The 12,069-nt window shown below is 42.4% G+C and overlaps 3 protein-coding genes and 1 pseudogene across 3 annotated transcripts; 3 read left to right on the top strand and 1 right to left on the bottom strand.

Moving 5' to 3' along the window:
* The first annotated feature begins 1,505 nt into the window (after window positions 1-1,505).
* On the top strand, window positions 1,506-3,218 carry LOC135700741 (zinc finger protein 429-like). Its single transcript, XM_065221370.1, has one exon. The coding sequence runs from the start codon at window positions 1,583-1,585 to the stop codon at window positions 3,209-3,211; it is 1,629 nt and encodes a 542-aa protein (XP_065077442.1). The 5' UTR covers window positions 1,506-1,582; the 3' UTR covers window positions 3,212-3,218.
* A 22-nt stretch (window positions 3,219-3,240) lies between these two features.
* On the bottom strand, window positions 3,241-4,156 carry LOC135700762 (uncharacterized). Its single transcript, XM_065221405.1, has 2 exons — window positions 3,678-4,156; window positions 3,241-3,615 (listed from the first exon to the last, which is right to left on the bottom strand). The coding sequence occupies exons 1-2, from the start codon at window positions 4,072-4,074 to the stop codon at window positions 3,248-3,250; spliced, it is 765 nt and encodes a 254-aa protein (XP_065077477.1). The 5' UTR covers window positions 4,075-4,156; the 3' UTR covers window positions 3,241-3,247.
* Window positions 4,157-5,375: 1,219 nt separating this feature from the next.
* Window positions 5,376-7,281, top strand: Rad17 (Rad17 checkpoint clamp loader component). The gene is made up of 4 exons (XM_065221270.1): window positions 5,376-5,417; window positions 5,480-6,545; window positions 6,614-6,929; window positions 6,997-7,281. Exons 1-4 carry the CDS (start codon window positions 5,406-5,408, stop codon window positions 7,109-7,111), a joined length of 1,509 nt encoding a protein of 502 aa, XP_065077342.1. The 5' UTR covers window positions 5,376-5,405; the 3' UTR covers window positions 7,112-7,281.
* Window positions 7,282-9,803: 2,522 nt separating this feature from the next.
* LOC135700676 (uncharacterized) lies at window positions 9,804-10,782 on the top strand (annotated as a pseudogene).
* The last annotated feature ends 1,287 nt before the right edge of the window (window positions 10,783-12,069 follow it).

The raw sequence follows: 12,069 nt of genomic DNA, 5'->3' as shown, positions 1-12,069 counted from the left end.
AATGGCCTAACTGCGATGATCGATTCTCCTCATAGATTGTCTCTACACATAACCAGAGTTAAGTGAATCAATTTTCCGAAATTATTACAATTCAGTGTAGTGAAAGGTTGTATTTACTTGCAAATGCAACATCAAACGCACCGCAAAATGTTAATGCAGCCGAGTTATTAACAAAACAGAAAATCGATTTGAAGAATCGATCATCGCAGTTAGGCCCTTATGATTCTGAACGCTAAAAATTAATCTGGAAACGCTGTGCTCCTTCATGTTAATTGGCGTCTTGCAGTGAAACTTTTCCAAGCTTTCGCCTCATACATTTCGAAGTGAGAACTACTAGAAGGAGGATAGTTTCCAAATTTTTCAAGTAAAACAGACGATTTTTGGGGCAAATCGGTCCATAAAGAAAAACTAATAATTTCCCGTGGAAACTTTTGCTTGAAACGTGTAAGAAAACGTGTTTGAAAACTAATTGTTATTATTTCGGTATGGATCGGAGAGGTTTTCATTGAAAATAATGCATAACAAGTTTGCACCCACAGCGAGAGGTTACCTCCTGCGCAGCTGCATTTTTCGGAAAATGGTGAATATGTGCGATTTCCACTAAGCTGAAAGTGGAAATTAAGTTAATTTACTTAGGAAAGGTTGTATCATGCTGGTGGTAATGGAGAATCGGTTGTATAGGACGCCAATATTCAATAAATGTTCCTTTTGGCCTTTTCTAAGCAAACATATTGATACTCACAATAGCTCACAATTTTCGACGGAACTTGCTTTACTCAACACGCACCATACTATAAAATGGTGCTAGATGGTCTTCAAAGTGATAACAAGATGACAAATCATCTTTATTTCGAGTGATTGAGCAATTTACTTCTGTTTACATCATATTTACGATGCAGCATTGATGGAGCCGCGAAATGAAATGAATATATCTTATGAAAGTTCAACTGGAAAAGTCAAAGATGCACATCAGTCTGATCGTAAACACGTTTTCTTCTTCAATTCGAATGTTATATTGGAAGGATTTTACACAGGTTTGATGAAAATTATGATTTAACGCTAATTTTCACGAATTTTATATGCAGTCTGTCAACATTATCATCATCATGCAGTGGCGACATCTGCGTTGAGCTTTTACGGCAATCTTCCAATGGAGATGGATTCTAAAGCGCACAATTCAAGCTGAACATTGCATTAAGTCCTAAGGAACATTGACAGATTCTCTTCGTCGACTTTCTCTTTGCATCCCCACAGCCATGTACAAACATTCCCACTTATTTTCAGTTCACAGATCGATAAATGAAGCCTTTATGTAGCATCTAATACGTCATCCAGATCAAGAAACGGTTATGTGCTCAAGTTATAAACGAAAGAGAAAGTCGATGAAGAGAATCGATCAATGTTACAAAACACCTAATGCAATGTTCAGCTAGAATTTTGCATAATTTGACGTTTATTGTGTTTGTTTACTACCATCGCCAATCATCGTTGTTTTTCGTAGAATAATCACCACAAGCCAAAAACTAACGCAAAATTCCCTATTTTTTAGCAACTCGGAACGGCCAGTGGCCACACACAGAGCATGAATCCATCGGAGGTCATCTGCCGGACCTGCCTGGCAGAATGCGTCCCAATGATGAATCTGTCCAGCAGTTGCGATTTTCCAGCTCCCTCACCGCCGTGCATGGCAGAAGACGGGGAACAGTCGTCCCTTTCCGCCGCCGGGACCAACGCGACGGCGATGACGATGGTGGCAATTCAGCTCGGGAGCATCTACAGTGAACTCACACGGATTCCCCTACAAGACGAACCCCAATATACCGTGACAACTCACATTTCCTCACATGTGTGCATTAGATGCGTGGAGCAGTTGAAGGGGTTTTACCTGTTCCGGAACAAGGCGATCAAAGCGTACGAGGAACTGCAGACGAAGGCTAGCATTGCACAGATCATCAGCCAGCTAGACCAAAGCTCGATCGGGAGCGTCCGGAATGATCGCTTGGAGGAGGATTTTGCCGAGGATTTGATCGCTGGGGATGAAATGGACGAGAGGTTCAAGAAGCCCCTGGCAGAAGGTGAATTGCGATGTGATATCTGCAAGAAGGTGTTTAAAAACAGGAAGATGCTGGCAAGACATCAGGAGATCCATTCAAGCGAGAACAAGTATAAGTGCCGATACTGTGGGAGGTGGTTCCGGGCCCGAAGCAGCTGGTACAATCACGAGCTGAAGCATCGAAATGCGACTGGGAAGGAAGAAAAACTGGAACGGGAGTTTCTTTGCGAGGTGTGCGCGAAGGGCTTTAAAACGAAGAAGCAACTGAAGGATCATCTGGAAATTGTTCACCAAGGAGTCAAACGGTACCACTGTGATATCTGTAAGAAGAGCTTCACACGGAACGGTTCCTTGGCGGAGCACAAACTTATACAACATGCCGGAATCAAGCAGTTTTCGTGCAAGGTTTGTGGGAAATCGTTCGGCAAGGAGGACTCTCTGAAGACGCATCTTTCGATCCACCTGGGAAAACGATTCCGATGCGAGGTTTGCTCGAAGCGTTTTTTGAAGCGAGCATTCCTCACGGCCCATGTGGCAAAGTATCACCCTGCGGACAATATACCGAAGGGAAATTCATGTCAGATTTGCAAAAAAGTGTTCAGCTCTTCGTCTCATCTTAAAGACCATCTGAAGATTCATTCGAATGTGAGACCGGAAATGTGCAAACTGTGTGGAGCGTCCTTCCGCCAAAAGCAGCAACTGAAGGTACACATGTACCAGCATTTGGGTAAGCCTTACAAGTGCCAATTTTGCACTGCAGCTTTCGGAATTCGTGCTCGCTTGATGAGCCATCTGACGAAGAATCATTCGATTGAAATTCAGAACATGGCAAACCGGGAGGCAACACAGGAACCGCTCGTCGCCACCGTTCCTCCGGAGATCATCAACGAACCGGACTTCGGCGATGGTGCCATCAACGAAGAGATTCTAAACGAAATTTGCTACCAAATCGATGCCAATCAGATCGTCTTGCAGAACATCGAAGACGATGGAGTTAATCTGATTTACAGCAGCAACGAGCACATCGTATTCTTTGACGATGGAAACAATCTCCTACCGGACGAAATCGAAGGGGTGGACGCCGCCATTGGACAACTGTACGATTTCACCAAGCAGGGCTACACTCTTCCGGAGGGAAATGATAATAAAGACAGTTAAAGGGAAAGCGAACTCGTTTGCCTGCACCGTTCCGAACTAGTCCTCTTTATTGGCCATCTTTTCCTTTTTCGCCTTTTTCCGCACAGCTTCGCTCTGGTCCAGATGGCTCTGGAAGAAACTGGCTTCCTTGCGCGCCTGGGCGATTTCCGTCCGCAGCTTCTGTTTGAACACTGCCCGCTCGTATGACAACCGTTCGCTCAGATGGATCCACTTGAACCGCGGCAGGTACTTCATGCTCCACAGGATGTCGCAAAAGACCGACTTCTTCTTGATGCTGATCGGTTTAGTGTTGAGAAACTCAACCACGGCTTTCGCCACACGTTTCCGCTTAAATTCTACCCATCCTTCGGTATACCGAATCATGGCGCGTTTGCCTCTGGCCGTTTTCTTCTTAATTGACCCACCTGGAACGGAATCCGTCATTGTCAACTTCGGGATTTCAATAAAACATAATGAACACATCTACCTTTACGTTCCGGTTGCAAATAAATCCGCCCCACGTCCCCATAGGGTTCCAATAGCTCGCGCAGTATCGTTACGTTCATGTGCTTCGGGATCGAAGAGATGAAGATGACTCCCGGTTTCTTCTTTATATTCAGTGGTGTAACCAACTTGACCTTCGACCGCTTGGTAGCAGGTTTTTCAGATTCTTCCTCACCGTCATCGCATTCCTCTTCCGCATCGTCGGAAGGTTCTGCTTCCGAGTTTTGGTCGTTTTCGGATTCACCGTCGTCATCGTCGTCACTTTCAGGAGGTGCCACTCGTGCTTGTTGCTCTGTCGTTTCATCGTCCGATTGTGCGGCTTCCTCCCACTTGGAACTGTTGAGGGACTTTCGGAGTTTTTTCTTGCCTAATTTTAACATTTCAGTCGTCTTGGAACGCTATTTTTCGCAAAAAAGCAAATTTAAATTTTAGCTCAGAATTGAACGAAGTGAATATTTTGAATTCGGATTGAACCATGCGCGTTCATGACGTTTCTTTGTTTGCCGGGTCTTCGATTTCGATTCGCAAAACATCAACAGGGTTCTGCTCCCGGGAATTTACAAAACTTGCAAAACTTTAAGCCAAACAATTCATAATGTCCTATGTAACATTGGTCGATTCTCGTCACGCTAACTTGAAAGACTCGTTTTGAAGAAAAGTGGCTTAACTGAGTACAAAATAAGTAATTTTTTATACTATGTAATGAGTATCTGTAATGTAATGGGTAAAAAATTTACTAATTTAATTAGTAAAGCCACTTTGAATCAAAATAGGTATTTTTAACGATTAATAGGTACTTTCAAGTTAGCGTGTTCATCGTTAATCCTTCGTTAATAACATGGCTCCAAACACCGTTTCTTATCATGTTTTCCGTGCTAGATGCTAGATAAGTTAGCGGCGCCAGTGGTGTAGTGGTAAGCGTGATTGCCTCTCACCCCAAAAAGCTTGGGTTCAATCCCAGTCAGCACCAATCCCAGTCGACCTCTGATCACGCCTTCCTTTTGGGTGGGGAGGGAAGTAAAGCCGTTGGTCCCCGGTCCATGAATTGATGGGTCGATAGGTAGGGTCCAGGTGTAGGAGCTCTGCCTCTATGGCGTCGGTAGCATTCTGGGGAGGGACGTGCTGTCAAATCAGCCTACTGATCATTCTTGTATGAAATTGGTTCCAAACGTAAACAAACCCTGTATGTTTCTTATGGCTTGTTTACGTTTGGAACCAGTTATGAGAGGTAGGCGACCATTGTTCGTATTTGATAGCCACCTCCCGCCCCTTGGTAGCATTGATACGGAAAACAAATCAAAGATAAAAAACGCTAGATAAATAATAACATCTTCCATCGAACTGTGTTCAAAATAGCTGGAAATGCTTTCGCATGGCTGTGGTGATGCAAAGAGAAAATCGATGAAGAGAATCTGTCAATGTTACTTGGGACCTAATGCATTGTTCAGCTTGACTTGTTGTGCGTCGAATTATTAGTCTCTGCTCATGTCTGTGGTTTTATTTATTATTCTGAAGCAGACACCTGCAGAATCCACCTATTTAAAGTTGATTATTTGACAGTTCTAATTGGATTTAAAAAAAACGAAAAGCAAAACAGTTACCTACCGGCCAAACACAAAAACGGCTCCTTTTTGTTCAGAGAAGTAAATTTAAAATGTCAAATGTAAATTTAAAATGTCAAAAGTCAAATAGCAAACAAAATCAGTGAAAAATGTCCGCCAATGTAAGCCTACTACACTAACAATTTCACCTTGCAAAAATTAATCCGTTCCCTTCCCGTCGCAGAAATCCAAAGGATGGTTCAAGTCGGCTTTCGATGACGAAATGACTCCAACGGTCAAGCGAAGCGCATCGACTGGCGGGGAACCTTCGACCAAACTGGTCAAGAGGAGTAGTTTTGGTCAGAACTCCTCCCTTCCGAGATTGGTGCAGATCGATTGGTCCGTTGATCTAGCACCGAAAACCGTTGGAGATTTGGCGGTTCACCCGAAAAAGCTCGAAGAAGTGCAGCTGTGGTTCAAGACCTACGACCGACTGAAGGGTACCGATCCGGTTACCATCCTGCTGATCTCCGGACCGGCAGGGTGCGGCAAAACTATCACGATAAAAACGGTTGCCACGGAGCTCGGGTACGAAATAGCCGAATGGACCACTCCGGTAGATGTGGATCTGTTCTATCGTGATAATTACGATTTCGATAATGGTACCAAGGAGGAAACAACTTATCGGGAAGGCCAGAAGGAGCAGTTTGATGCGTTCCTATACAAGACATCCAGGTATTGTTCGATTTTCGAAGGTGGATCGGACCAGAAGCTGTTGCTGGTGAAAGACATTCCTAACGTGTTCCTGCGGGATCCGGAAGTACTTCGCACTTCGCTGGAAGCCTACCAGGATACGGGCGCGTCACCGTTGGTTTTCATCGCCACTGATACGTCGAGCAAAAAGCTGGACATGGTGTTCAATCTGTTTCCTCCGGCCGTATTGCAAGACTTCCGCATCCATCACATCACGTTTAACAGTGTTTCGACGACGTTGATGAAGAAAGCACTCAAAAGGATCACCTCGCTGATGGTCGGACCGGAAATGACCCGACACTACCGAGTGCCGTCCCAAGAAATGATCGACAGCATAATCCTGTCGTCTCAGGGAGATCTGCGTAGTGCAACGTTGAATGTGCATTTTGCTTCGCTGAAAAATGCGCCACGGTTGGAAACCGAGACGGTTGGAGTGCTGAACACATCCGGTGTACGAACCGGAAAGGGTAGAAAAAAGGAGACCAAGCTCAAGTCGGTCGGAGGTGATGAAAGCATCACACTGATGCACGCCCTCGGGCGGGTGTTCAATCCAAAATGTGGGTCTTTTTTCCCCATTCCTAGAGCACAATCGTAAAGACTAACATCCTAACGTTGTTGATTCCAGTCGTTCCAGGTGAAGGCAAAGCGGAAAAGTTTCATCACTGCCCGGAGGATCTCACGGATGCGTTCGTTTCCCAACCGAGTTCGATGATATCGCTGGTCCACTCCAACTACGTGGTGCGCTTCACCGATATTGACGACATAGCCGGGGCGGCCGATGCGCTCAGCTTGTCCGATGTGATCATGACCGGTTGTTTCCGGGAGGATCAATTGACTGGCCATGGGCTGAATTTGGTGGTGCGGGCTATGATGGTACACAATCGGAAAACGGCCAGTGGGTGGCAGCAGATTCGCAAAAAGAAGGCCTACGCTAAACCGAGGTGAGTGGGAGAACTGTGTGGGGTGGAAATTATTTGCAATTACTGTTTTAAACTTCGTCTATTTCAGTGTCAGCAACCATGAGCAGCAATTGAAAAAGTGGGGCCTGGAAACTTCGTCCATCTCGGCTGGCCTGTTTGTGACGGATTACAAAAAGTATCTGGACATAATTAAGGGTCCCTAGGAGGGTATGATTTAGGTTGTTAGTATTGCGCATTGTAAGGAAGTTTTTATTTATATGTTGTGCGCCAACTTTTATAAAACTATGGTTTTAATTTTTGGTGTCTTCGGCACACTTCGGCTCAAGGAACACATAAAAAATTTCTTGCGATTCGCAATATTTATGTTGGCAGAATATTTATTAAAAGACACATTCATTACACAAGATTTTGATTGAGCTACAGGAAAGAACAAACCATCCAGTCCATATGAGTTCACTTTGTATTAGTGCTGTTGTATTTTCGAAAAAAGTATGCAGCGGTTGGCCTAAGGTCTCCGATCGGGTCTGGTACGTTTGGCATAACGGGTATAATCGCTACTAATCGGCATTTTTTAATTAAGACTTAATTTACAATCAATGTTTCTTTGAGTTATCCCTAAAATTAATTGTACTTCTCCGAGATTACCTGAAGTCTTCTGAGTGTCTCTAGTTTGATTAAGGTTTTCACAGCTTCTCCAAGACTCGGTGAACTGTTTTGAAGTTCTCAAAATTCCATTGAACTACCCTGAAGTTCTCTGAGGTGTATCTGCTCATCTTTTAAACTCCCTTCAGGTTTCCTGGAACGTCCCTGATAATCTTTCTGAAAATCACCTAAACTTCTCTACGATTTGCTGGGTCTTTCTGAGGTTATCTAGATTACAATAAAGTTCCTAGAACTTCTCAAAAATTCGCTGACCTTCACCAAAAGGTAAAATTCTGGACATTTCTCTGAAGTTCAGCAACACTTTTTTGGGAGTATTCAAAACTTCTCCCTGATGATCCCTTAAATTCTCTGAAGTTCTCAGAACCCCTCGAAGGACTTCTGAGGGAACCAGGGAGTTAATTACAGGAAGAAGTTATGGAATTTATGAGAGGTTCGGTTCGTGGTAAGGGTAAACAATAGTTGCAATTTCCAAACCTACGACTGGATGCCTTCCTTCAAATAACAACTGAAGTGCGGTAAAAAATCGGTAGAACTGTTTCAAACACACAGTTGGTACTTGAGCGGGTCGGTTTTCATCTCTTTTTGCCAGTGGTGGCGGGGGGGGGGGGGGACACCCCTCACCATCCCTCTCCAAAGGGGGAGTTTGGTAAAGAGAGATGAAAAAACCGATTTGTACCTTCCTTAAAAGTTGTCCTAGCTCGCTTGTCTAATATCTATATACAATCTTCACACTGCCGTACTCTAACGGAACTATCAACTCTATGCTTTCATCTACTCCATCTATCGTATAAAAATTACCACTACAGTCTGTTATTTGAAATTAGCATCTTCAACTCGCAAGTTGTTCATCGAACAAGCATTTAACGGAAAATTTAAAAGTATCGTAGTTGGTAGTACCACCACCCGTGGCGCGCTAAGTCAATTCCCTTGCATTTGACGTTTACACACTACCGCCATCTGTTCAGCGTAGTGCCCACCACAGTGTACTCAACAGATGGCGGTAATGTTTTAGCGGCGATGTTTTACAGTGAGAAATATTCTATGTGTCATGTCTGTTTGTCTGTGGTTTAAGGTAAAGCAGGTGTATATAAAATAAGCTGTTATCATTATAACAAAGTATACGTAGGACAAACAAGAGAACTTTAGCAACTATATTTAAATAACATATAGCGGAGGTTAAATAGGCCAAAAAGCTAGAGGGAAAATGGCCTAACTTTCAAATCAAAGGTTGCAGAACACATCTTCACAGAGGACCACCAACTATCAATGGAGGACATCACGATTTTACGAACCGTATCTACACCATGAAAATTGGATGTTGCAGAGAACCTCGAGATCAACAAACAACGGAGTTCAACTTTTCTCAGCAGGGATCAAGTAAAGAGACTGGAATATACAAAGAGACGACATCTGATCCCTGTGAAAATAAATCATATAGCAACCATGTTACGAGATACGAGCAACACTGTCATTATACAAACTTCGCTTGACTTTTGTTTTGGTCGCGGTTGCTCCGTTTGTTATTATTGCAAAAATATCTTGTGTTGCTTTATAATTGCGTTTAAAGTTTAAAAAATCAACAAATATTAAAGATGAAGTGCATGGCATCGTATTGCAGCAATAGAACAACGCCGGGATTCAAAAACATAGCCTTCTTCCGGTACCCGGCCGACCCTAAACTTAGAGCAAAATGGCTGATATTCTGTGGCCTTTCTTAATTTCTGCCTCACGGATAGCAGTCGCCTGTGTAGCGTAAGTTGATAAATACATTAAATTCTAAATTTAACAGATTGTGATTGTCTGATTGCGGTAAATTGCAGTTCCATTTCGGTCAAAAGGATATTTATTTTGCCTCAGTGAAAGGAAAAATTCTGAAATGCAGAGGTGCACTCCCAACTAACAATTTTAGCTGCAGATTAGCTTATACAGCCAAAAATTGGCTTATACAGCTAATTTTTGCCTGTACAAGCTAGTCTGCAGCTACAATTGTTTGTTGGGCTGCCAATATACAGTTTCGTCGCGCAGATTGCCGATTTTCCTGCTTTGCCATCCAAAATAAAGACGCATGAAACATTCGGCGGTGAAGATAACACTATGCTAACAACTTCTGTGGAGAGGTCAGATGCTTCTATCGAATCTTTGGAATTTCGTGCTGGTCCCGCCATACCTCTCGACGAAGAACATCATTCCAATTCCATCGAGCATGAACGGATTTGCGCAAGAACTAAAAAAATGTATGAAGCGTAAGTATATATAATCGTCTATTTCCTGTTTGTGTATGGTAGCCATAATTATTTATTTTAGGCAAATAAGCGAGCTTGAACTCAAATGCAGATCTTTGAAGCATATTGTAAAATCCCAAGAGAAGCAAAACAACCAACATGAGCTAGCATTAAAGGCTTTAAACAAGACATTCAATACCGACCAGGTTGAAGTATTATTGTACGATAAGCAGCGACCTAAGAAATGGAGCAATGCAACAATTACCGAATGCCTGAAAACGAAATTCGCGTGTGGAAAAAAAGGATATGAGAATGAGCGTCAAAAGTATCCTATTCCATCGGAGCGAACATTGCAAAGAAGGATGGAAGATATAGGCTTCGAAAGTGGGATATTGTACGATGTGGTAGAGCTTCTGAGGTTGAAAGTCAACACGATGAATGATGCTGACTTGGACTGTGGCATTGTGTTCGACGAAATGTCTATCGAGGATGCCCGATCCCATTGTATTTCATCTGGAAAGTTCTATGGGAACGTGACAACAGAAGATCAAAGCGTTTTGGCCAGCCATGCTCTAGTATTTATGCTAGTAGGAAGGCTTGAAGTTCCACAAGGCTGATGTATTGAGCAGTACCCCAATTACGCATCCTGTTGATCATAAGCGAACGTTGGACGTCATGCCGGACGTAGTACATGTGTTCAAATCAGCAGTGCAAGGTTGGGTCAACAATGAAGTTCTTTATTTACCACCGGAAGTAGTGACAGCAAACAATTTGTGCACATCGGAGGTAAACATACACCACATTGCGGAACTTGTAAATTTTGAGAAACATAATCTCCTGAAAGTGGCATCGAAGTTGAAACCAGACGATGTGGACTTCAAAAAGAAGAGTAAATACGACGCGATGAAGGTGATCACTCACAGAAATTTTTTGAACACCAATGTTTCTGCAGCACTTCGTTTTTACAGCCAATTGGCAAACCGCCCTGAAGTTATTGCCACTGCATATTTCATAGAATGTCTTTCTAAATGGTTCAATTTGTCGTCGAATAGAAAATTTTGCATGGCTCTGGGTAAAAGCAAGTATCGTAATTCACTATCAGTAGGGTAAACGCTCCTATAGTTGCGGTACGTTAGAAGCGTTAGGTTCCTATAGTTGTGTATGGAGACTCCATACACAACTATAGGAACCTAACGCTTCTAACGTACCACAACTATAGGAGCGTTTCCCCTATATGTTTTATCTTGTAATGTACATATTCATATTTTATAGGTAAACCAGAAGTTTACAAAGAAACACTAAAGTTCCTTTGTTTCTTCAAGAGCATGATACATTCAGTAGGGGTAGGCTATCAAGGAAAGTGGAAACCGTGGCAATCATCCATCATTCTAGCCACAAATTCTATTTTACGACTACAGGACTATTTTTTGAATAGGAGAAATTATTCATTTTTATTAACTGCTCGTTTTACCCAGGATTGTATTGAAAATCTGTTTTCACAAATTCGTGTTAGGCAAAAGAGGCCAACGGCATTACAGTTCAGGAACCTATTAAAATCAATCTGTATATCGCAATATTTAACTGATGTACCTGGGTCATCATACGATCCTGACGATAGGGAATGGCTTATTGACTTCCCGAGCAACGTTCATCATCTAGTGCAGAAAAAGGAATCTGAAAAGGAAAATATGTGCCTGCCTGTTGCTGTACCATCAGATCTACCTATTGCACCACCAGTATTACATACACTGAATGCGTCAGAACGGAATGTGCTGTACCATATTTCAGGATTAATCATGCGTGAGCAAATGTATTTCAACTCAGCCATACTTAGCCAATTTCAGTAAATTCACAATACTGAAGGAATTTATGGGACACGCCTTAATTTATGCTAATGAAGAAACGTTTTTATTTTTCGTTAATTTGGAAACAATTATAAGGAGACATGTAAACACATCAGATGCTGACGAAATTAATCAATTTGAAAAGCTTGTAGCTATAATGGACTTAGTTCAGACGCATCATTTCATAGACTGTCACAACATTGAGGGTAAATTGATTAGAAAATTTGCTCTATTCAGGTTAAAAACGTTGGAACCCAATAAGAATCGCAAGAATAAATTTGACAGCAAATCAATGGCTCTGTAATAACATTTGAATGACCATGTCATGTAAAAATACGAGCAAAATATATATATATATATATATATATATATATATTTCTACCAGCAATGTATTACAATTTATTTTCTTCTTCACGAAACTTTACAATTTTC

This window comes from Ochlerotatus camptorhynchus, unplaced genomic scaffold (assembly GCF_037179485.1).
Source record: "Ochlerotatus camptorhynchus isolate MF236.1 unplaced genomic scaffold, CSIRO-AGI_Acam_v1.1 ptg000141l, whole genome shotgun sequence".
Lineage (NCBI taxonomy): Eukaryota > Metazoa > Arthropoda > Insecta > Diptera > Culicidae > Ochlerotatus > Ochlerotatus camptorhynchus.
Note: the sequence above shows the minus strand (reverse complement) of the source record. Positions and strands in the feature narration are given on the sequence as shown.

Bases quoted from the DNA above. Each gene is read 5' to 3' on its own strand.
- LOC135700741 (XM_065221370.1), top strand. From the start codon at position 1,583: ATGAATCCATCGGAGGTCATCTGCCGGACCTGCCTGGCAGAATGCGTC.
- Rad17 (XM_065221270.1), top strand. The intron at 6,546-6,613 runs GTGGGTCTTTTT...TGTTGATTCCAG, and splicing joins GCGGGTGTTCAATCCAAAAT to TCGTTCCAGGTGAAGGCAAA. The intron at 6,930-6,996 runs GTGAGTGGGAGA...CGTCTATTTCAG, and splicing joins AAGGCCTACGCTAAACCGAG to TGTCAGCAACCATGAGCAGC.
- LOC135700762 (XM_065221405.1), bottom strand. From the start codon at position 4,074: ATGTTAAAATTAGGCAAGAAAAAACTCCGAAAGTCCCTCAACAGTTCC. The intron at 3,616-3,677 runs GTAGATGTGTTC...ATTCCGTTCCAG, and splicing joins TTTGCAACCGGAACGTAAAG to GTGGGTCAATTAAGAAGAAA.